Raw genomic sequence first — 26,612 nt, 5'->3', positions numbered from 1 at the left:
AATGGGTGGTTTTATATGGGACTTGCTTTTTGTTCTCCCAGCCATGGGGGGAAATTGACCTTGGTCGAGGGACCTTTTCCATATTTCATCCCCGTTTCACTCCACGTTTCAAAGCCAGCTGTTTAGAAACTGTAGACACTATGACATCTGGCATAACTTCTATAAATTAAGAACTCTCACTAATAAAAATTTGGCCTTTCTGTTTAAAAAAAGAATAAAAGCCAAAACAATGATGAGAACAATGTAACTTCTGAAGAAACAAAGTAATTTAACGCTAGAATATTACTTTCACAATTTAAATGTGCATCCTGTAAGTTACTGAGCTTTGTAGAATTACATGGCCTAGTGTAAAGACAAGGTAAATATAATAGCACCACATGTCATGTGCTGAGTAAATATCAGTTTCCTTCCCCCTACGGTCCTCTGAAATAGATATTAAAAAGTCCAGATGTAGTTTTATAATAAGAACATTAAGAATAAAAAATATCTAAATTCTGTTTTCTAATACATTCTTATAATTCACAATGGACAGTTGTTTTAATGTCTCCAAATTATGGTATAAAATTGAGAGGGATGGACTAGAAGATGCCTGTATGATCTCTTTTTCCAGTATTTATAGTTCAGTGATTCTGTTATGTTTATTAAAAGGGAAAATGTACACTTAAGTAGCAAGATTTGGGAAGTAATCATAGAAAGCTCTCATAAATTGTGTGGGCAGAGAAGTGGCACATGACCTCAATGTGAGGAAATAAATATAAAGTAATTTATTAAGGGAAAAATTTTGATCTGCATTTTAAGAACGATAGCCTCTGAATTATGACCTAAGAAACAAATTTATGAATTGTGGAACTAATCTTTGAAGATATCTTCATGTTCTACTACATAAGGGACCATCTAAGTGTTCACCACCGGGGAAGAGTCTTGGAAATAAAACATAAAACATTCTACTCTTATATAAAACCGTTAGCATCCTATGTATAGTCGCAGTGTTTTGTATACAGCAGAACCAGAGAACATTTAGACAGGGGCAGCTAAGGAGGTTTGTTAGAAGGATAAACTAAAACCAACCAACCAACAAAAACACTCTAATCTAGAAAATTTCGGGCTACCGTGATTGAAGTGTCCAAAATCACATGGTCTAGATAGAGAAAATATGATACTGCTCACCTAAACGTGAGACACTGGAATCCATGCACCAGTCCTCAAAACTTAAAAAACCCAGTCACAGAGCAAATAAAAGAAAGCACAGTAAAACTTTGATATAAACGAGGCTTAAAAAACAAATGTATATCATCATTTATGCTTAAAAGTGAAGAACATTTGTGCTTACAAATTAAGGTAGTATTTTTAGCAATATAAAAATCTACAAAATTGTATTATTTTTGTTGTATTTAATTTTTTTTTTGTTTGTTTGTTTGTTTTAAGATACAGAGTCTCACTTTATCGCCCTCGGTAGAATGTTGTGGCAGCCTCACACAGCTCACAGCAACCTCCAACTCCTGGGTGTAGGGATTCTCCTGCCTCTGCCTCCAGAGTAGCTGGGACTACAGGTGCTCACCACAACACCTGGCTATTTTTTTGTTGTAGTTTGGCTGGGGCCGGGTTTGAACCCACCACCCTTGGTATATGGGCTGGCGCCCTACTCACTGAGCCACAGGCGCTGCCCAGTTTGTTTGTTTTTTGAGACAGATTCTCACTATTTTGCCTAGGCTGGAGTTTGGACAAAAGGGATCCTCCTCGTATAGCTGGAATTACAGGCACATGCCTCTGCAGCTTGTTTTTTTGTTTTTGTTTTTGGTTTTTTTTTTTACTCTTTTTAGATTTTTTTATAACTCCTCCAGCCCCATACGTCTTCCAAAACAATCACCAATATGCAGAAAATAGGGACCAGCCTGAGCAAGAGTGATTTTTAGCTTCCAACATGACATAAGCCAAAAACTGTGCCACATTCTAGAGATTAAAACACTAAACAAAATGGATGCCATCTTTGCCCTCCTAGATCCCACTGCAATGAGGAAAACAGCTGAGTAAAGCAATGTAGTGTAAGTGCTACAATTACAGATGTAAACATCTCCAAAATGGACTCAAGGCAAGTTTCTATTTCAGTCAGTTTCAGTCCATTTCCCAAGATGATCTCAGACGTTCTAAACTTATTCCCATATAAACTCCTACCTGTTGGATTTTCACACTAGTGTAACTCTCAGCACCTGTGTATCATCATACACCTTATAAATTCCTAAGTATCTGTCTCCCACTTTTTGTATAAGAACATGAGCCAAAGTTGTATTTGTCCATTTCTTGAACAAATAATGTCACTCTTTGGTGACATCCTTGGCCTGAGATTCTTTGCAATAGTCCTGGGAAGGCAAAGATGGCATCTATTTTGTTTAGTGTTTTAATCTCTAGAATGTGGCACAGTTTTTGGCTTATGTCATGTTGGAAGGTAAAGTCATGGGTAGTTAAGTGGGTCAAAATTGTAAGCCTTTTCTAGAAGTATACAACGCCCTCCCCAGTTGGCAGGAACTTTCTCTGTAATGCCTTCACTATTTGGGAAAAGAGTTCACTTCACTTTTAATTGGTAGGGAGAGATTGATCTCAGGCAGGTAGGAAGACATACAGTATTTTGCTCCCAACTTTTTGAAAAACCCATCATTTGGGGCTTGTATCATTCAAGTATGCCAATGTTTCCCATCCTCGTACTATTTACCAATCTCTTCCTTACTTCTCAATCATCAAAAACTCGTATCTGGCTCCCAGTCTTTCTCTGTAAGATCCGCATTCATCATAGGTGGTTTCGGATTCCATGTGAATGACCATCCATCATCACTGCATCTCAGTGCTTTGACTATGTTATCTCCTGTCTCCTTTACACTTCATTTAAGATGCCTGCTGTCATCAAGAACCTAGACATATTCATTACTCAAGAATCACCACTGCAGGCGTGTCATTCTTTGATCCAAATGTCCTCTCCTTTTTCCTTGCTTTTCAAATATTCCCGTCGTCATCATTCTTCACCAGAACCTCCCATCCATTCATCTCTCAGCCCTCTCACTTCTTCATTTTTCTTCTTAACCAGTTTAGATTACCTGGTCACCAAAATCCTTTCCACTTCTACCTCTTTATCAATCTTTCTGACAAAAATCGAACTCCAGTAAACTCAACTATCTGCTTTCTCAGTGCTTTCAGTCAAGAGCCAAGCCCTGCTGGAGAAAGGCACACGGAAGGGCACTGTGAATTCACTGTCGCCAACCTCAGATGGGCTGTCAGCACGACTTAGTTCTACCACATTTCTCTGATCAGCTTTGCCTCCTGTTCTCAATCTCTGCCTCATTCCCCTCTTTGTGTCTCTGACTTCCACACTCTCTCTCTCATTCTAAGCAATGATCTTGCCTCATATTTCACAGGGAAAATATAAGATATCAGACAGGGACTCCTTTAACTTCCATTAAATATTCACATCTGCTGCATTTTAACTTCATCTTCTGATTCTGTTATAATAGAGGAGTTGTCTCTTCTATTTATGTATTGTTACATCATACCCTACTCCTACATATAGCAGCTTAAAACAATGACATTCAAAGTTTTGCTTATAAAAATGCTTCTTGAGAAGAGCTCAGTGAGGACTTCTTGGTCACTGCTCTATTTGACATCAGCTAGCTCAGCTAAAGGGCTGTGAATTGGAATCGCCTAAAGACTGTTCATTCTTCTTGCTGCTTGTTGATGCCAGATGTGGGTAGTTTGAACCTTTGCTGAGACTGTCAGCTGTAGTACCTGCGAATGATCTCTGCGCATGGCTTGGGCCTCTGTATAACATGGTGGCTGAGTTCCAAGAAGGAGGGAGAGAGCCAGGTGAAAGTCATCATCTATGATCCGTCCTCTGAAGTCAGGCAGTGTCTCTGCTGCTGCATTCTGTTCATTAGAAGTGAGTCATGTAGAGTCCGTATCAAAGGAAAGTGAATTACACTTCTCCCTTTGATGGCAGTAGTTAAAAAAAATTTGGACATGTTTTAAAAACCACCTCATCATATGTCTTTGTCAGCAAGACCAATCCCTCCGATATTACTTTTATCCCATCCCCTCCTTTTGCAGGAGTCTTACATTATTGTGTATTCATATTTTCATATCCAACCCATCATCTCATTTTAAAATTAGGCACCTTTTTTGTGTAATTTTCACTTTTGCCATTTGACCCTATTTTCTCTTCTTTGCCTCTTTCATCTCTGATTTAACTGACGTGACCAATCAGTTGACTTTGGTGACCAGGCAGGTCATGTTAGTGTATCTTGGTTAAAACCTGACACCAGGAAGAAAAAAGGAGAAAAGTGTTCTTTTTTATTTCCTTGGGGTATCTTAGCCACTTACAACCAAGATGGAGATCACTTAAAGCAGCTCCACTTTTAGAATACAACGTGTTTGGAAGTTGAGGTCTGCCAATTAATGCTGAAGGATCAACATGAAGTTATATGAACTATGTAACAACATGAAAATGTCAAATTAGGTTACATGCATAATCCAAAAAATACCTTCCTCTTCTTTGATGTAATAATCTCTTGGTTTCTTATAGTTAGATTTAACCTTCTTTTATTACTCATACAAGTTTAGCATGGAGAACAAACATTTTAATGACTTTTAATCTTTTAATCTTTATTGTACTCAAAGGAATCCCTGACCCCCACATCTCCAAACTGTCTTCCTCAGTGATTTCTATCACAATAACTGTGGAGACCATAGTGAAGGTAGAATGAGGGTAGTGTTGTTGGAATCTATTTTGTAATATTTTGTGAAACAGAATTGTGGGACTTTGTTATAGCATTTTTAAGCAAAATTTTAATTGAAATAAGAGGTAAAAAGTCTTCAAGTTCTAATGTGTAAGTTGATGGATTTCACGGAGTGAGTACACGTTTATAACCCCCATACTATGAAATGGAGTGTCATTGATACCCTAGAAGCCTCCTGCCTGCCTCTACCCATTCCTTACCGGACTCAGAAGGTCGAATACCACATCACATATTTCTCGTATCTGGCTTCTTTCGCTCACATATTTGTGACATTTATCCATGTTTCTGTGTTAGCAGTGGTTTGTTAATTTTCACAGATATATCATCTGCCATCATGTAAGTATAGCAAAATGCATTTATGTAATTGATGTAATTGATGTGTTGATGTAAATTTGAGACGTTTCTAGCTTGGGGCTTTTACAAATAATGCTGTGAACGAACTCATACATGACTTTTGGTGAATATATCTATATATTCTGTTTTGAAGAATATTTATTACATGAATGTGTGCGTATATATGTATATATATATGTGCCTTTGTGTGTGTGTGTGAGAGAGAGAGAGAGAGAGAAAGAGATTGGATTCATTGCTGCCGTTCTGAGTCATATGAGTATGTGGTTCTGGCGGACACTGTGAGAGAGATTTTCAGAGTGACTGAACCAGTTTGCACCTAGCAGTGCCTGAGGATTTGAATTGCTCTGCATCCTTCCCAAACTTGATGTTTTTCATATTTCTAAGTATACACCATTTTGGGGGAGCATGTCCTGGTTTTAATTTACACATCCCTGATGCCTGATACTGTGATACTGTTGATTATTTTTTTCATATCTGTATTGATCATTTAGATATCCTCTTCTTAAAAATGTTCATTTAAGGCTCAGCGCCTATAGCTCAAGCGGCTAAGGCACCAGCCACATACACCAGAGCTGGTGGGTTTGAATCCAGCTCAGGCTCACCAAACAACAATGACAACTACAACCAAAAAATAGCCAGCCATTGGGGCGGGTGCCTGTGGTCCCAGCTACTTGGGAGGCTGAGGCAAGAGAATAGCTTCAGCCCAGGAGTTAGAGGTTGCTGTGAGCTGTGACACCACGGCACCCTACCCAGAGCGACAGCTTGAGGCTTTGTCTCGAAAAAAAAAAAGTTCATTTAAATATCCTTTTCTTTTTGGTGTTGTGTTCTCTTTTTAAAAAATTTTTGACTTACACAGTTTTTGATTATAAATACACGTTTTTTATTCCCAGACATACATATTATGAATATCTTTTTTCATATAATAACTTGCCCTTATGTCTTCTATTGATACCATTTAATAATTTTCATGAAGTCCAATGGATAAATCATTTCCCTTGTGCTTTGTTTGGTCTTCTTTAAGAAGTTCTTACTACCCCAGGGCCTTAGATATATTCTTGTATTTTAGGTTCTGAAGCCTTGTTACTTTGTACATTCAAAACTACAGTCTCTCTGGAATCCTGTGTGTGTGTGTGTGTGTGTGTGTGTGTGTGTTGTGAGGCAGGAGTCTTTTTTTTTATTATCAGTAGTCATTTGACACATCACCATTTAATGGAAAAAGAAATTATGCCTTCCCCATAGTACTGTAATGATATCTTTGTTATCAAATAACTGAATATGCCTGGTTTATTTCTATTCTGTTCCATTGGTCTGCCTGTTTTGCCCAGGATTAGAGTGCTGTGGCATCAGCCTAGCTCACAGCAACCTCACACGCCTGGATTCAAGTGATCCTCCCACCTCAGCCTTCCACATAGCTAGGACTACAGGTATTGAAACCATCCCTGGCTAACTTTTCTATTTTTAGTAGAGACAGGGTCTCACTCTTGCTCAAGCTCATCTTGAACTCCTAAGCTCAAGTGAGCCTCCCGCCTCAGCCCAGCAGGTGTGAGCCATCATTTCTGTGCCATAACTACATTAATTCATTTAGCTTTATAATAAATCATCAAGGCCAGTGGTATAAATCCTAGAACCTTCTTATTCAAAATGGTTTTGAATATTCTTTCTCTTTCCATTTCCCAAAAATATCTTTAAATCAGCTTATCTGTTTTCACATACATAATTGCACACACAAACCTTACAGGAATTTTAATTGAGATTACATTGACTATAAAGTACTAGAGGGTGAATTTTTACCTTTACAAGATTGAATTTTTAAGTCCATGAAAAGTGTGTCACTTTACTTTAACTTTTAGTAATGCTTTGTAATATGGTATACAGCTTACAATTAGCTTTATTCTTAGTCTGAGATGGTTTTTAATACTACTATAAGTGAGATCAGTGTCAAAATTTCATGTTCTTCTCATTTTTAATTGAGAATATATAAGCATAAGATTAGAGATTTTATGCTGATCTATTGTGATCATGCTAATTTTATTTACTAATTATAAATTATAGTTACGTTTAGATTTTTATATATATACAGAATCAACCTACCTTTTCTTTTCCTTTTTTGCTTAATTATGACAGTGTAACTTTTGCCCTTCCAGGCTTTATCCTTTTTTGTCCTTGTCCTTTTGCACTGGTTAGGACTTTCATTACAATAAATAGCAAATAGAAATAATGATGGCAGTCAACCATGTCATATTGCTGGCATCGTTGAAAAGCTTTAGGCAAAAAAAAGAAAATTAAGATACCTGCTATCAGATTGAAGAAGCTTCCTTCTATTCCTGATTTTCTAATATATATTTTTTGTTGTTGAGGAGGGGTATTTAATTTTATCACGTTTCTACATCTCTGAGTTTTGAGCGTTAAACCAATGTTGCACACCTGGAGAAAACCTAGCCTGGTTGTGACACATCTTGTTTAGTAAAATAGTGAATTTGGTTTGTTAAAATGCCTCAATATATTTTCTGTTTTCCATTATCATTTTTTTCTTTGACTAATGGATACATTGGTTAGTTTTCAAATATGTGGGTATTTCTAGCTTAGTTTCACTGTGATCAGACAACATATTTGGAATGACTTCAGTCCTTTGAGGTTTGTTGAGTCTTGGTTTATAGCCCACCATATACCTAAATACAGTCATTACTTGTGGTAAATGTCCCAGTGACTTTTGAAGAGAATGTATGTTCTGCTCTGTTGCCTGCATCTGTCTACCTTCCTTCCTTCCTTCCTTCCGTCTTCCTTCCCTCCCTCCCTCCTTCCTGTCTCTGTCTCTTTGTCACACACGCACACAAGTTCAGACATGTTTATGTGCAACATTATGACATTTCTGTCAACACCAAACCAGTTATACGGTGGTGGTCCCATAAAATTATGATACTGCATTTTTAGTGTGTATTTTCATTCAGCAAATTAATCTACTGGGGTAATGTTGTATTAGATTATAGGGAACTGATTCGTGTTTATAAACTCAGGATCATCAAGCATAAAAAAACAAAGGGGGAGATTTTGGAAAATTATTAATCAAAACCTTAGTAATTACATAAAGTGACTTATATCATTTATTTCTTCCAGTAACCCTGTATAGTAAACACTATTGTGTTGTCTAGAAACAAAACTAAGTCTGAGAGAAAAAAATAAAGAAAATCACACGCTAGTTGGGTGGCCGAGTTGTATGTGATGTAAACCTTGTCAGTCTGATTCAGGACCTTCTCACAATCACTGCGTTCTTCCCTTCCCTGAGAATGGTGATGACAATTTTCTTTTAACAGTTATGCACCTGAGACCATCATTGAATTCGATGGACCTAACAATATCTATGAATCTACCTTTCACCTTTTTAGAATCTTCCTTGGCTTTTCCTGTGTGGCAGTCACTGTGGTCAGGGCTTTGTGTATAATAATTCATTTAATTTTCACAGTACTTCGAAGTAGGAACTGTGATTGTTCTGATTTTTACAGGAGAAATTTAAGGCATAGAGGGAGTAAGTAATCTGTCCAAAGCCACACAGTTAATGAGCAGTCAAGATTTGAACCTGAGCAGTGTGACGCTAGCGTGTTTTTAATCACCATGCCGTCCTTGCCTACTTTTCTAAAAATCTGTAAACTCTTTACTTCATTTAGTTTTCCCTTTCACTATAATTTTTCCAATAATAGGAAACTCATTACTCTATAAGGCAATGTGTCAGTCAGTCTTTACCCTGAGAAACAGAACAGAACCTATACGATGTGTATTAAGAAACATATTGCAAGAATTATGGACTTAGAGATTATGGAGGATGGCTAGACAAGTCCAAAACCCAGGGCACAAACAAAGAGAACAAGCTGCCCCCCTGGCACAGGCTGAACTTCTGCAGGGATGCTTCAGTTCTGCTTTGAAAGCCTTGCTGCTGGTTGACTGAGACCCGCCCAGATTATCTAGGATAATCTTTACTTGAACTAAATGGATTATAGCCTTTAATCATATCTACAAAATACCTTCACAGCAACCCTGTTTGAATAACTAGAGGAAGCTGACCATCAGAGGCCGCTTGTTTTTTTACACCCATAGAGGGGGCTTCATTTTCCCAAGCCAGGACTGGAACCTTCTGTTTTCTTTCATTTCTTTATTTCTCAGGCTTGCTGCTTCCTCACCCCCTCATTACCACAACCAAAAAAGATTTCAGGTGCTTTGCCACAGAAAGTACATACACTAATCACCTCACCTTTAAAGCAGAATTTAAAAATAAACCAAAGCCTCAAGATAAAAGGTAGGGAAATTGTTGAGCCAGTAAACTACCCTGTGACTGGTTACTGTATTTGAACATGAAGTTTAGCATCTCTACATGGCGAGGGAGTTGTATAGTTCAGAACCCCTTTCCTGCCACTGAAATCCCAACAGGAATTTAGTCTATCTAAATACAAGGAACAGCAAGCAACTTACATAATTAGCAAGGTGATTATTGTTTAGTAAAGATTTAGGGAATTCTCTCTCTGGATTTCTAGGTGCGGGAAAGAGGGCCTCAAGTTGCCTACAGTTACATTTTTGTGGTAAATTTCATTATCTTGTGACTTTCTTTATCTTCCTTTAGTCAGTAAAATAACTGTACCTTTTATAAAAAATCCTGTAAGATCTTTTGCTAGAATCCCAGAAGATTTAAAGTGATGCCCCATAGACCTGCAATTAGACTAAAAGGCTTCTAAGAATCTTAAGTGTGTGGCTCACATACCCTCTCAGTTAGTTGGGGTTTTTAGAAATCTTAAAGCCTTGCCCCATTAACAGTCTTACTTGAGACCCAAGGTTGAGAAGGTGTCTCCAAAGGAAATGTGGATATAGCTTTTGTCTTTGCAATTGATTAGAATTTGATATATAAGAAATCTACAGAGTTTTAAAAGGAATAGTATTAGCTTAAGTTGAAATAGACAGAGAAAGGTTGTAATGAAAAGAAGTGTCTGGGCTCTCAACCTCCTTTGTAAAGGAAGCAGGTTGAAAAGCTCCTCAGCTCTAAACTGAGGCCCTTTGTAATGGACAGTGAGGTCCAGCTCAGAGAACTCAGCCAAGAGGCTGGAGAGTATAGCTGAGAAACCTGGAGAATCCCCCACAGGACTGATCCAGGAATGCTATTGATGAGGGAGAGCTATGTACCTCTTGTGTTCCCTCTTTTTGAATAGAAGTGTTCATTGCACTTTTCCTATTCCTATCTCATGGGTATATATTGGGGGTCTCTTGGGAAATAACTTTTCCCTTTAGTTCATAGGTCCCCAGATTAAGAGGAACTACAGATGAGGAGCTGCACTCAAAAAACTGAAACTGAGGAGCCTCCCCCACAAGCACACTTGATTCAGATTACACCCTGGACATTGGGCTGATACTGAAATGGGATGAGATTTGGGGGTATCTTGAGGGGTTAAGTAAATTTCGAAAAGGGAGGGAATAAGCGTTATGTGGCCAGAGGGCAGACTGTGACAGAGTAAAGATGGCTGGAAATTCTTAACCACCCTTCTGTCCAGAGGCATAGTCTTCATGACTTTGAATCTGGGCTTTAACCAATAAAATATGGTGGAGGTAATGCTGGGTCAGCTACAGGCTTGTGCCTTGGAGAGAATCAACAACCCTGTACCCTTGGAAGCCAACTGCTATGTACTAAGTCTGTTGTGGGATCAGCATTCTGTTGAAGCCCAACTTGCCAATGAGAGAGAGAGAGAGAAAGATCAGTTGACCAGCCTTCCAGTGAAGCCAGACAAGAGAGTGACTCAGACAGTGAGCCGTGAGATGCCAGGTGTCTGACCTCCCATGAGCTGCTCCAGCCATACCCAAGCTGTTGAGCCCCTCAGCCTAGACCCCAGATACTGTGAAGTGGAGAACAATTCCTATTGTGCCTTTCAAATTCTTGACCCAGAAAACTGTGAGCAAAATAAAGTGGTTGTCTTTACACTAAGTTGAGATTTTTGTTCCATAGCAGTAGATAACTGAAACCCAAGGGAGGGAACTGAAATACAGAGAAATTCTGTCATCTACCCAACCTTGCAGAGCTCGTGAGAACCAATGCTTGCTTTCCCCTTTATAGCTGACAGGTAATAATTATACATATTTGTAGGATACACGGTGATACTTTGACACATGTATACATTGTAAATCAGGGTGATTTGCTTGTCAGTCACCCCAAATATTTATTTCTTTGTGTTAGGAATATTCAAAAACCTCTCTTATACTTGTTTGAAAGTTTACAACAAATTATTGGTGATTATAGACACAGTAAGGTACCATATAACGTTACACACTTTTCTATCTGGCTGTAATTTTGTAACCAATTTCTTCCTATCCTCCTCCTCCAACGCTGTACCTTTCCCAACTTCTAATAACCACAGTTCTACCCTTTACTTATATGAGCTCCACTTTTTTTTGGCTCCCACGGGAGAGTGAGAATATATGGCGTGTATCTTTCTGCGACTGAATTATTTAACAAAATGTCCTCCAGGCCTGTCCCTGTTGCTGTGAATGATGTGATTGCATTCTTTTCATAGTGTGCGTATATACCACACTTTCTTTCTCCATTATTTCTTGATGGACATTTAGTTTGATTCTGTAACTTTGTTACTATGAATAGTGCTGCAGTAAACATGGGGGTACTTATATTTCTTCAATATACATTCTCTCTTTGGATAAAATACCCAGCAGCAGGATTGCTGGATCATATGGTAGTTCTGTTTTTAGTATTTGTATTTGTATTATTACAGACACATGATATTTGTATGACTTTTATGGGGTGTACATGCTATTTTGATACAAGCATACAACATGCAATGATCATTTCAGAGTGATTGGTATAGGCATCACTTCAAGTGTGTGTCATTTCCTTGTCTTAGGAACATTCCGATTTCACTCTTTTTGTTATTTTGAAATACACAACAAATTACTGTGAACTGCAGCTGGCCTCTTGTACTACCAAACAGTAGATCTTTTCCTTTCCACCTGCATTTTTAAAGGAAACTTCATGCTGTTTTCCATAATGGATGTATGATTCCTGTCCCACCAACAGTGTGTAAGAGTTCCCTTTTGTCTGTATCCTTACCCGTGTTGGTGATTTTTTGACTTTTCTGTTAATAGCCATTCTGACTGAGATGAAATGGTATTTCATCATGGTTTTGATTTGCATTTCCATGGTGGTTACTGATGCTAAGTATTTTTCCTTATCTTTTTAGCCATTTGGGTGTAGTACCAAAGGTTTTAATCACATGTAAACTGCCTACATCCCGTTCCTTTCCAGAAGACCCTCTGGAACCCCTTTCCTTTGTAAACCAATTTACACTGACACATTTTTCCATGGTATACAGGTTTATTCCGTAGCACCTTGCGTCTAATAATTGGGCAGCTATGTGAGCATACCTTCTGACTGAATTCTGGAGTAATGATATAATCTGAGATACAACTGGGTCTCATTCTTTAAAAATATCAAGTGGGATCCTCTCCTATGAGTGTTCTGTAAAAGAAATTCCTCTTCTAAAAGTATTTAGTTAGCAATGTGCAACGCACTGAAATATTTTTTGAAAATTTCTTAAATGAAATACAGGATAGTTTATTTAATACACGGTAAATAAGCAACTTAGTCCTCATCAGACGTTAAAGTGTTTTTGAAATGTCCCTCTCACTGCACTGTCAGCTAGCGGGCTTCCTTCTTAACCATTCTCTAGTAAAGAATTCCACTCTGCTCACTTTTCCATCTACCTGTTTTCTTTTACAACATTCAATTCATTCCTATCCTCTTATTATGCAAAGAAACTTTCCTGTTGTACGGAAAACTCAATCTGATGTGAAAGCACTGAGACTTGCTTTTAACCTAGAGTAAGCTTATTTTTCCTCCACAAAATAATTTTCAGGGAAAAAAAACGTCGAGAAGGTGAAAATTTCCATTCATTACTTACATAGAAGAAAAAAGTAGAAAAATCTCAGCCAGAATCCCAGCACTCACAGATAACCAGTTCACTTTTTGGAATACAGTTAGCCCTCTCTCTCTATGGATTCAGCCAGCCAGGGATTCCACCAACAGCAGAATGAAAATATTTTTTAAAAAACCAACAAAACAATAAAATAACAATACAATGATATAAGTCATGCAATATAACAACTGGCTAGCTAGCTAAGTGTTATAAGTAATTTAGGATGAATTAAAGTATGTAGAAATGTATGCGTAGCTTATATGCAAATACTGCACTATTTTATAGAAGAGATTTGAATTTCTGTGGATTTTGGTATCGATGGAGATCATAGAACCAACACCCCTCCACCATGGATCTCATGGGATTAAATATATCCTTTTTTTAAAATATGGGTGAGTTTTAACAAGTTGGGATTATAATGATTATATACCGAGTACTACTATAAATTATTTAATTAGTTTATGCAGTCCACCTCAAAACCCTAGAAGGTGTGTAGTTTTATTAATGTCACTTGCAGATGAAGAAACTAAGGCCCAGAGCAGTTAGCAATTTGTCCAAGATCACAAAACTGAGATTCAAATCTGGGTTGTCTTAACTTCAAAGCCTGCATGGTAACCATCATCCCAACCTGCTATCCTTATTATCATACACACACTGACATGACTTGGGTTTTCACTTTTAAGTCGTGAATTTTTCCACGCAGTTAGATATTCTTCTGTAAGATTTTTTTTTTTTTTTTACATTCTGTTCATTAAGTGTATTAACATAATGGAGTATATGGAACTAATTTTTTATCCCCCCCTTCAGGGGTGGCCATTCTCCTTACTTCCAATAGCCTTGACCACATTTGCCCTTTTATAGAGGCGGTCATGCCTGTGCCCTCTTATGTACCCGTCTTCTTTGGCTGATTGTTTGTGGATTCATTCCTGTTGCTGGGCACAGTTGGAAACTGTTGGTTTTCCTTGCTGTATAATATTCTTTTGTGTGAGTACATCATAATTTATCTGTTCTACAGGTGATGGGATGGGATGTTTCCTTTGGGGGCCTGTTAGCACTGCCCCTTTTCACCTGTTATTTCCATGAACTGACACCCGAATGCCCAAGTGGCACCAACTTTGAGTGCAAGGGACTCATCATCTCCTCAAGTGGTGACGCCTTACATTTACTGTCAGTCAGTATCCACCCATGCACAGACACGAAAATGGAATCAGCAGCTTGGAAGAAAATATGGGAGGCAGTAATAGAGCACTTAGAGAAATACCGTATTATTTTTGTTGTCATAAAAGACAATAATTATGTTAAAACACAGTATTAACTATCAGTCAAAAAATTATTTGGAAGAGTCAGGCTCTGAATATGAAGGAGTTTAGGAATTTCTCAACCAACTTTTAATTTTTTTTTTATGTGTGTACAGAATGATATAAAAAGTTATATCTAAATAAGTCTAAAATAGTTCTCTTCCTAACTGAAAATAAAAATTATAACTAAAAAGTACTTACAGTTTAACTGCTGTATGTTTCCTTTTCCTTTCTTTGGAGTACCTGAAAAAATAATGATTTTTACAGTTGATATCCTTAGATCCAAGGAAACAGGGTAGTGTGGCCTACGACTCCCACCTCCACCTCTGCTTCCCAGATGTGCATGCTTTTTATGGTTGAGAAAACAACACCGTTTACTGGTCTGTGACAAGATTCTTCTATGTATGAAGTATAAGATTCAAGGGCATTTCAAGTTTTCTTGGCAGTAAATAATTATTGAATTAGCAATATGCACTAAGCATTTGTTTTTAATGTCTTCATACTAGCTATGATGATCATTAGATACATTTGTTATAGTTAGTATTTTGTGTCAATAGCAAGGGCTTTAAAGTATTTTTATAACATGTTTTCTTCATTAATTAGATTATGAAACAACCTATACGTTATTTCTACTTGGAATGTTTTCTCTTTTTAATAATTTAGTGCTTTTGTATGTTCTACAAAATGTTCTTTGTGATCCACTTTTCTAATAAGAATATTTTATTGATTTTATGGCTTATCTTTCATGTTCCATTGTATGTATTTTTCTCTACTTTTTATCTGGCTTTTTGAAACATAGATTTAAAGGTGATAAGCGAGGTACTCCTTATGCGCATACATACATTCAAATCAAGAGTCTGTAATTTTTTAGAAAAATTCTAAAGCTTTCTCTCAATTTTAGAAAAATTCTAAAACTTTCTCTCAATTGCACATTCTCCTCTCACCTTCCCTTGCTAAGATCTCTAAAATGCCTGTAGCCACTTCCTCAGTGCCTGACGTAGCAGAACTGTGAAGAAGTTGGAAAGAAAGAGATAGACATTTTAACCAACTGCAGTTCAAATATCTTACTTTTACAAATCTTGCAAGAGCTTATGTCTTTATGAATGTAATGCTAGAATCTCAGCTTATTAGAAGGGTCCCCTGCAACTGGAGGGGTCCTGAAATTTAAGCCTCTTTAGCTTCTCAGTAGATCTGCTGTAGACCTCCAATTTCAGGTCTGTTCAGAAGGGAATGCCTCTCCAGCCACTCGGGACATCCACGCACACACTCCCTTCCCTGGGGTCCGTAGCCCATAAATGCATTTATGTTGCAAGTAGAGTTTCTTCTCAACTCTTCACTCCATCATTTGTACATTTGGTGAATCCCCCCAAACTCCCTATAACTCCAATGGACTGTAGAAGATAGAAGAACATCCAGTCGCTGTGTGTTTCCCTTGAAGCCCTTCACTTGACCACTCCTGCTCCCTGTGTCACGTGCACACCTCACAACTGGCTCCAGGACACTTCTCTCCGGAGCTCTCAACCGCTCCCTCTGATGTAAATTAGCTAATGTTGGCAGATCTGGTTTTATATAATCACTGGGCTTGTCTCTGTAGATGACCTTGTCTGAGGGCAGTTAGCACCTACATGTTTCCCCGAAAAGAAGACATTGTCTTATATTTATTTTTTCTCAAGAAGACACACTAGGGCTTATTTTCAGGGGATGTCGCTCTCCACCCCAAAATGCATGGTGTGGCTGCATAGCCACTCATCACTAGGTCTTATTATTGGGGTAGGGCTTATATTTAACAAATGCATAGAAATCCTGCTAGTGCTTATTTTTGGGGTAGGTCTTATTTGGGGGGAAACACTGTATTGTTTTGTTTTTAGTTCAAGGGGCTAGTGATCTGGTGGAAAACTAAAGAACCATTTTAATATAAGTTGGGGTCCTGTATGAAACCGAATGCACCAAATTAAGCCATCTGCTTAATTGCTTTCAGCTTTCACTTTTCTCCCTGAAGTCCTGTACTCAGTTGAACAATTGCTTTTGGGTTTATCTGTTCTGGATCCTATGATAGCTACTGGGAGTGCAGAGATAAACAGGTCCATTGCAAGCATTCAAATGTATTTGACTAATCTGCAGTATATTAAATCACAGTGTCTAAATTCCAAACCCCATATAAAAACAACTGTTTTCTTAAAAATTACATGAGACTCTGGTAGAATTCTCATGTGAAACCACCCCCCCCAAAAAAAAATTACATGAGATTTTACCTTGCTGTTGTATAGGCACTATGACTTTAACTTTAACTTAAAAGCATAATGTAGTAATTCTCCATTAAATTTGTAGTGAATTCAATGCAATACTGGAGTGATATGGGGAACTTTGGAGACTTCATTTTTTCAGAAGTTTGTCTAAATTGATCTCTGAGAGAGGGAGTATGGATGAGTATTAGTTTCTGATATGGTAGGAATGTTTCTTATATGTAGGAATTTTATAGATTGATTTATAGACACGATAAAATATTCTTAAGCATTTCTTGTAAATTCTCATTGGTATAAGGATATAAAATGTGTTTATCTTACACTACCAAAATTTAAGGTAATGACAATAAAGGATTTTTCTGGATTTGTATGTGACACCTAAATGGCCCCCTTCTGCCCCCTTCTGGCTGACTCCGTAACTTACAGTACTTAAGAGTTAAGTGTTATCTAATTGTTGCTGCAAAGGTTGGCACCATATCATTTATTTGGGGACCTGGGTGATTTCAAGTGGAGTTCAACAGTCTTCCAAGATAAAAATTCTTAGCTACCCAGGAATAAAAGAAAACTTTCTTATCTCAACACGGGACATCTGCAAAAGAAAAAATTCTACAGCTAATACAGTTAATAATAACAAAGTAAAGGCTTTCTTCCTAAAACTTGGAAGAAGGCAAGAATGTTCACCCTCACTCACTCCGGGTTCACATTGTGTGGAAGTCTTAAGCAATGCAATATGACGAGACACATCAATAAGAGGCATACAGATCAGAAAGACAGAAATAAAGCAGTTTCTGTTCAAAGATGACATGATTACCTACGTAGGAAATCCCAAGAAATGTACAAAAAATAAATAAGCTCCTAAATGTGAGTGAGTTTGCAAGATTGTATATATATCCTTAGTGTATAAAAATAAGCTGTATTTCTATATAGTAATAATGAACAATTGTAAACCATTCTTTGAAGTATTTACAATAGTGAAAATTTAAAAATACTTAGGTATAAATCTAACGCAATATGTGTGACATGTGTCTGCTAGAAACTACAAAACACTGATGGAAGAACTCACAAGACCTACGTAGATGGCGAGCCACACTCACGATGGATCCAAAGACTCAGTGTGGTTGAGATTTCATTTCTCCTGATAAAGATAATCAAAATAAAATTCCAGTGATATTATTCCTAAAGATATAAACAAATTGATTTTATAATTCATAGGAAGGTGAACAGTTCAATACTTTTGTTTAAAAAAATGGAATAGTTACTTGACCACAGGTGAGACTGAAACTCCTGCTCCCTTTGTCACATGCACACCTCACAACTGGCTCCAGGACAGTTCTCTCCAGGGCTCCAGATTTGGACTTACTAGAAGCTGCACTTTAGTGAAAGACCCGACATGTATACTAGGGAGGAGAATAGAAAGTCCAGAAATAGACCCACACAACTATCATCTTTTTTTTTTTTAATCGAAACAGTTTCACTTTGTTGCCCTCAATAGAGTGCTCCAGCGTCACAACTCACAGCAACCTCAAACTCATGGGTTCAAGTTATTCTCTTGCCTCAGCCTCCCTAGTAGCTGGGACTACAGGAGCCCACCACAATGCCTGGGTATTTTTTGTTGTTTGTCTGTTTAGCAGGCCCTGCTGGGCTGGGTTCAAACCCACCAGCCCCTGAGCATGTGGCTGGTGCCCTAATCATTGAGCGACAGGTGCCCCCTATCATCATTTCTTTTTAGAGACTGATTTTTGCTTAGGCTGGAATGTAGTAGCATGATGATAGCTCTCTGTAGCCTTGAAGCCCTGGACTCAAGTGATTCTCCTGCTTGAGCCTCCCAAGTAGCTAGAACTACAAGTGTGAGCTACTGCACCCAGCCAGTCAATTGGATTTTTTGACAGAGTTGCAAAAGTAATCCAATTGTGAATAGATACGTAAAATGTTGTTGGGCCAGCCGTGGTGGCTCACACCTGTAATCCTTGCACTCTGGGAGGCTGAGGCAGATAGATAGCTTGAGCTCACAGCTTCAAGACCAGCCTGAGCTGGTCTTTCTACTTCTAAAAATAGAAAATCTGAGGCAAGAGGATCACTTAAACCCAAGAGTTGGAGGTTGCTGTGAGCTACGATGCAACAGCACCCTAACTAGGGTGACAGCTTGAGACTCTGTCTCTAAATAAATAAATAAAATGTGGTAGATCTCTGTAATGGAATACTTTTCAGTAATAAAAATGAATGAACTGAAGCACACACATAGATAAATCTCAGTGGCTATACTATGATAAATGAAAGGTGCCAGTCTTGAGAGGTTTCGCAGTTTAGGAATCCATTAATAGAACATTCCAGAAAGGCAAAACTATTGCTCTAATACCTTGATTTGAATAGCAGGGGTCATGGTCATGTCCTTTGTCTTCCACTGGAGCAAACACATGTCATTTACATGTTAAATACGCTTTCCTGTATTTCTTTTCTTTAATCTTCACACTCTAAAGTGCAAAGTTCTACTTAGTCCAAATGTGCACAGTGGAATTGAATGGGTATAGGTGACAATCTGCATGAAAACATCCTCAGAGCCGAGTCTCAGACTCTGGATAGTCTAGCCAAGAAGCTAATCCTACCCACCACTGTTCTTTCACCTCCAGCTCGTCACCTTTGTTTGGAAAACAGTGCATTGGAAAAAATGCTGACTCCTGTGATAATCAGTCTCCTGAAACACAGGGAGCTGTGCGATCTGGGAGTTGGAAGACGTAGATGACTTTGGGGAAGTCACTTATTGTGAACTTTTGCATCTTAAAATAGGGGAATACCTATCCTGCTTGCTTTATCTTTAAGATCTTATGAGCGGCTCAGCACCCATTGCTCAGTGATTAGGGTGCCAGCCACATGCACCAGGGCTGGCGGGTTCGAGCCCTGCCTAGGCCTACTAAACAATAATGAGAACAACAACAACTAGCCAGGCATTGTGGTGGGTGCCTACAGTCCCAGCTACTTAGGAGGCTGAGGAAAGAGAATCACTTAAGCCCAGGAGTTTGAGGTTCCTGTGCTGCCATGGCACCCTACCGTGGGCAACAAAGTAAGACTCTGTCTCAAAAAAAAAAAAAAAATCTCATGAGCCTTACAATAACTTCACAATGCTTTTAGAGCACAAATCAGTTTCTATATTGTAAAAGACATGGCAAATTTATCATTACTATTATTAAATATAAGAAATAGACAAGGTGCCATGGCTCACACCTGTAATCCCGGCTCTTTGGGAGGTGAAGGTAGAAGGATCACCCGAGGACAAGAGGTTGAGACCAGCCTATGCAATATAATGAGACCCCCCACCCACCTCTGCAAAAAATTAAAAAATTAGCCAGTGGCATGCATCTGTAGTCCTAGCTACTCAGGAGGTTGAGGCAGGAAGATCACTTCATTTGAGTGCGATCAGGATGAACAACAATAAAAAATTGCATGAGCATGGCTATTCGATTGCACTCTGGGCTAAGTGACAGAGGAAACCCTGGCTCAAAAATATATGCGTGTGTGTGTGTGTGTGTGTGTGCGTGTGTGTGTATGAAACAAACCAGTTTTTTGTGGTATCTTATGTCAAAGCAGGTTCAACTCTGAAAATTGCTATAATTTCTACAATTAATTGCAGACTAAGTAAAAACTTCATAACCTCATGAAAACAATTTATTCTCTAGTTTTAAAATCCACACTATTTAACCATAAGATATGCTATTATGGCAAGTTTAGGGTACAAGGCTAGACAGACAAGGCAATAACATCAAGAAGAATAGCAAGGATTTACTTACTATTAACTCGATTTATAAGGAATCATAATTTTCGTTAAAATTGTAGTTGTTTCCTTCCAGCAGTAGATGCCAGTAGAGTTCTTTTTTTTTTTTTCTTCATAAAAATCAACTTGCCTAAACACTTCCATAGCAACAGCTTCCTGGTCACATTACCATATATAGGAACACTGGCCTAAGAACTGGATATTCTGCTTCTATAAGGACCTTATAACAAATGGAAACAGTTCTATGAAAAAAATAAAAAAGATTTCAAATGTATTTTTGAGATACTCATCTAGTGAAGCCTCCTGTATTTGCTGTTGTAGCTTTGTTTTAAATTTCACTCATTGTTTTAAATAAATTAATCTTAGTGTTCTAATTAGGAATGTGGAATTTCTGTCCGTAAGCAAAGTTTAATATAAATAAGTCTGGTTAGATGTTTTAAACATCAGTCAGGATGAAATGTTAGCGTTAGTTTGTGTATTTGGCAAGGGAATATCGTGAGTGTGAAATATTTGGGGAGGGGGTTGTTAATATTTTGGGGATATAAATGATTAAAGGAGGGTAACTGCAAGTGGGAAACACGAAAAGTTAGAAATCCACATTTTCACCAAGTGAAAATGGAACTCAAATAATAAATCTAGTAAGTGAATATGGAGAAAATGAATTCAGAAGAACACTTCTATTTATTTTGTAGATGAGCAACTTAGTGCCTGTTGGATTATTTATACAGATTGACAAATAAAAGTCAAGACATTTTCAAGTATTTTGACGATTCTACTTAAACACCTGTAAGTCACTAAAAATGAACAAATGCTTTCTTCATCTGACAGGTGTTTATTGAGTATTTAATACATGCATTGCATTTATGAATTCAGCAACTCATAACTTAGGGACATATAAACTCATAATCAGCAAATTTTAAAATAATTTTTTAAGATCCGTAAAAACAAGAGGAAGTAACAGTCTATTTTCCTAGAAAATATGTGGGAGACTTCATAGAAGAGGTGACATGTGAACTGAGCCTTGAAAATGAATCAAATTTCACTCAGGAGAGCAAGTTAAAAGAATTCAGGAATTTCATGTACTTTTTCCAGTCCAGGATCAGACTGTGCTCTACAAATGTTTATTGAAGACTACAGACACTTAGTGTCTATTTTGTGTAAGGCATTGCCAAATGTTAATAAACAAAGGACCTATTCTTATACACACAATATTTACACATAAGGCTACATATTTGAGAAGTTTCTTCTGATAGATACGGTTGCCTTATTTGTGTAGATTGATACTAATTTTACTACACAAAACAAAGTGTACTCAAATGAGCTGTTACATGACAAACTTCATGAGTCAACGTTTCCTTAGTGACCTTGTGTGTTTTTGTTGTCCTGATTTGATTACACGATTGTTCCCATTTATTCTGTTTGTCATTATTGCTTCTATTTATTGTATTAGGCAAAGAGTTGGTAGAAAATCTGGAGCAGGATTTTTTTTAGATAGTTGTTTAAAAGTGTTTTTCCTTTCCCTTTCTTCTCCTTTCTTTCCCTCCCCCCCTTCTGCTCACTTCCCTTACAGCACAAAGAAAACCATACAGTTTTCTCTCCCTTTATTTAGCGTCAAAGGCAAGTACTCAAATTCTTGTTCAATGCCACAAGTTACTTTTTTTCCTCCTGCAAATTGATGATGACAAGCTTTATTTACTTTTAGTTAAGAGATGTTTCTAAGAGACCACTAAATCCAGGGTTTAGGTTATGTCGTAATGCTCAGCATTAAGGTTTCAGGCTGACACGTGTCAGCCAAATAGAAGGAATTTTTCCCTCTCAATTGAAATTGTTTTTGCTTTGGCTGATTTTAAATAATTTTAAACCTTGTATTTTGTTGGGGGTTTTTTTCCCTTCAAAGTTTAGAATGTTTTAAGATATACTGCTCTTAGACTCTTGCAGCAGATTAAAAGATTGACACTGGAGTTTCTGTACATATTAGATCTAAATCAATGAGTTAATAGTACTTAGTTTTTTAAGGTGCTGCTTCAGATTTATTAAGTTATAACATATGTGCTCTAAATTCACTTGCAAGGGTTCCTACCAGCTTTTGATGAAAAATTCACTGCACCTAGGATTCATATATGTATTAGCTAATTTCCTGGAAAAAATATCATCTTTCTTTTTACCGTATCTGGAGCATGCTTTGGCCTTCAGTTGTTTGCATAGGGTGGTAATACATGTTTAACTAGTTTTGCTTCATAAACAAAATTTCAATCTCCTATACATGCAAAGCTTCATATTTAATGCCCTCAACGTGTACATTAATAGTGAAACACGCAAACATAAAGCTCTTTAGGCAGATACGGCAAGTTTTTAAAATACCCATCTCTAGTCGAGATGTGAAGTTTTGCTAAGAAAAGCTCAGTAATGTGCTGTTTTATATTAACAGGAAACAGAGCAGCAGTAGTGGTTTGAATACCCTGCAAACAGGAAGTTTGACACATGCATAGCTCTGAGCTTCTGGTGAAGAAGTTGTTGAGCTCCTTCTGGAAATATTTGCAGTTACTTTAAGTAAAGAGTAAATGCCCATGAATGGCAGCGTATAGAGAACTACCTTGTAACCAGTTCACGGGCACGACTACTGCTCTTCAGAAATTAGAAGGCTTTGCCAGCCGCTTATTCCATAGACACTCCAAAGGTGCTGATCTGAAAACAGCCTTGGAAAATGACAGCCTTCATTTCTCTGAACATACTGCTGTATGGGACAGATCAAGTAAGTTGATTTTTTTGTATGTTTTTGCTTTTTTACAAAATCAGATACATTATAACTAGTAGCTAAAATAGTGATTGGTGTTTTAGATTTGAACATAAAGAACCCTGTTTTGTTTGTATTTTTATGATTTGAACAGGACATTTTACACGTGAAGTTGAAAGAATTTCACAAAAACCCGATTAAGTTGAGCTGAATCACTTAGCTGTTATCGTGGCGTTGTTTTATATTTGACTAAGTTCAGTATCAGTGAGAACATTTTCTATAAAATTCTGACCTCATTTGTAGAGTATGTTACTATTTTTTGTTATTGTTCTTATGTGTAAAAAAGAAACACCTAAATTTTAGAGATAATGATGTGTTTACTTTCTAAAATGTCTTATATTTACAAGCTTTAAACTTTGAAAGGGGCAAGAAGGGTCTCGAATTTATAATTAAATATCTATCATGTTTGCCATCTTTTGTTTTTAAGTGTATGTGTTGTATTTATACATGCAGGAATTTCTAAAATAAAAGCATGATTATTCTATGTAAAGTGTCACATTTATAACATTATGGATATCAAAAGCTTTCATAATTACATTTTATGCCATATATACATACGACTAAAAATGGGAGAAAGGATTGCTTCTGCATGCATCACATTCTTTCCAAGTATGTTAAAATGCTTGGATTTACCGATTAGCCACAATGGTGATATGGAACAATTTTTGGTGGCATGCACTTTAAAAGACAAGTTTCATACGTTAAGCTATACCAGTACCTCCATTCCACACTTCACCTTGGACCCTCCTTGGGGTATTTTTGGCACTCTGATTAGACATACAAAAGAATTACCCTTGGAACTCTTGCCCTTTTTGGTGTGTTTGTTTGATCATCAAATAGTCCCAGGGTTTGCCTCCTTCTGTTTATAATATTTCATAGCAGTTAGGAAAGAATACTTAGTTTAACCAAAAAAAAATGGTTAACAAAATTTAATTCTTGGTTTATCTATCACTTTGATAGTTCTGTAGAAGCTTATGATTTTTTTTTTTTTTACTGAGTCGAGTCGCTTTTTCCTTTTTCTTTACGAGTTTTTTTTTTTTTTTTTTTTTTTTACCATATTCAGACCATTTTATGGAGAAATTGAGCAAGAATAGGCATTTGTGGAAAATTTTTTTAACACTAAAGGGTTTGATTATCTATAGTCTTTTCCATACGGCAGGTTGATGGATATGTGTGTGTGTGTGTGTGTGTGTGTGTGTTAATGAACTAAGTGTTGAAATAATGATACTATGTACATTAATAAAATTTAGCATGTAACCCAAGCTGGTTATTCATTCTCCTTGCCCTATTTAGTTAAGTTGCAGTGTCCTGAGCTCTTGTGGAAATGATTTTTATACATTTCAAAGACCTTATAAAATTAAAGGAGGAATGAGAACAGAATTGAATTAATTTCTGTTTTACTACTACCTATTCTTCAATAGTGAGTGTTTAGGAGATTTATCTCAAAGGAATGAACACCACAGGTTTTTAAGAATGAAATGTTATATTTAACCTAGACTATCACCATTTTTTTAATGTATGGAACCTGGGATGCTCTTTGAAACACATTTTAAAATCTAGCAATGGAAAGTTGTATCATGAGCCATGATTTCTTAAAAAAAAAAAAAAAAACAGACTTACAAAATATTAACCTTTTTCTTTATTGTGAAGTATAAAAATAAAACAAATAGGATCGTGATACACAAACAACATTAGGAGCAAACCTGGTAGCCTTACAAATAACAGGTATGATGTAGGAAATATTTAAACAGTAACTGCAAGCTCATTAATTATTCCTCTACATCTCATATTCTAAAAATATCACCATAGACACAATAATTTTGCATGTAAGGCTGAGTATGGTAAGCACTGGCTGTAGTTTCCTCTTGTGGAATGTGTTGATACAGAAAACACTAATAGAGCAAAAACAGAGGAATCCTATTGCTTCAGAATTCCAAGGTTTATTCTTGCGGTGAAAACAGAAATTTTTATTCAGTTGTAGAGTGAGTTAGGGAAGGAGTTTTTACTCTACAAAGTTTTCACACAAATCACATCCTTCAACGCTCCTTAGAGCAGTTTACTTGCATGACCTGTTTGACAAGAAAAAGGAACATAATAGCTCCTGAGGATAAACATTCTGAATGTTTGTTCCACAAGTGCTATTTTAAGGAATCAACTAAGCAATTTTTTCAAAATTAAGTTCATGAACTATTGCATGAAGACCAATTACCCATTTAGGCAGATACGAAATGCAGCAAGCTTTAATCCGAGTTTCTCCTCCAATGACATTACGTATCGGATGAAATACAGAACAAAGGGCAGGTGTTTCATCTTTTACTACTAAATTAAGTAATAGGAATTCCTGTTTGATAGCATAAATATGTAACAGCTAATTCCACACATACATAAGTAAGTGAAGTTCAAAGGAAAGGAAGGAGAGATTCTGCTGTAGCTTCTGATTCAGAATGAATGAGAGTATTGACATTCATTAAGTTCTTTCTAGAATATCTGTTATGTTTAGCTTTTAAATCTTCCTTTGATCATTAGTGAGATATTGAGTCATATAATGCTGAACTTGATTGAAATTTTGAGTGTTTTAAATGTCTGTCTTGATACATTTTAAGGACTTGTGTAGGTCAATACCATCGGACACTTACCTGGCCTCCTTTCCCATGAATTGACAGGCTATTTCTCATGTAGGTACAAATCCATATTGGCGAATCTTAGGTTTAAATACTATATTGAACAAAAGAGCAATTATGATTATTGATTTCCTCGGGCAGAATTAGATAACTAAAGCAGTTATAATAGAACACTTTATGCAGGCAGTTTTACCTTCTAGAGTTCACAGTCATTCACACAATGTCCTTCCTATCTGTTATTCCACGGAATCTGTATCATTGAACTTCTAAGCTAGAAGACTTCCGCATTATCTTTTTATCTACTTACTTCATTTGCAATTATTTTATAAGCTTGTTGGCAGTCCTTAATTTCTACTCATTTACTAAACCTTTTTTGAGTATTTACTATATCACATTAAGTAAACAAGCTTCTAGGAAAATAAGATCTAGTCCTTATCCTCAAAAACAAGAGTAGGAAGACCAGGTATAACGTAATATTCAAGGAGTAATGCAACAGTCGCTTAAAAATCTATAGGGAACTTGCTGTGCTGGCTGATCATAATAAGAAATATTGCTAAACATAGGGGCCTTCAAGATTACGGAAGAATGAATAGAATTTTGAGGCCCAGAGAAGGAGGAAAATGTTATTTTATTATAAGAAAACATATGCAAATATGGGAAAATATGAACATTTATAATTGAAAGATTCAGTAAGGTACTATCTAGAAAGATAGTTTATGGATCTGATAGTTAAAAGTTTTCTATTAGATATCCAGCATTTTGGAAGTGAATTCTAATAGATAGTGGGGAGCCAGTGCCGTTTT

General features: G+C 36.9%; 1 protein-coding gene across 2 annotated transcripts in view; it reads left to right on the top strand.

The window, feature by feature from the left end:
• The window catches only part of PRKACB (protein kinase cAMP-activated catalytic subunit beta), a 95,606-nt gene that overhangs the window by 6,130 nt on the left and 62,864 nt on the right, over positions 1 to 26,612 (top strand). Inside the window, exon 1 of one of the 2 annotated variants that reach the window (XM_003784199.3) lies at positions 22,851 to 23,146. The exons of the other annotated variant lie outside the window; for it this stretch is intronic. Within the exon in view, the coding sequence (XP_003784247.1) occupies positions 22,966 to 23,146 (181 nt within the window). The 5' untranslated portion in view covers positions 22,851 to 22,965. Of the gene's footprint in view, positions 1 to 22,850; positions 23,147 to 26,612 lie in introns of those variants that run through there. 2 annotated transcript variants of the gene reach the window in all.

This window comes from Otolemur garnettii, unplaced genomic scaffold (genome assembly GCF_000181295.1).
Source record: "Otolemur garnettii isolate 467f Iridium unplaced genomic scaffold, OtoGar3 scaffold00010, whole genome shotgun sequence".
NCBI lineage: Eukaryota > Metazoa > Chordata > Mammalia > Primates > Galagidae > Otolemur > Otolemur garnettii.
The sequence above is the reverse complement of the archived record's forward strand: the minus strand, read 5'-3'. Positions and strand labels throughout refer to the sequence as shown.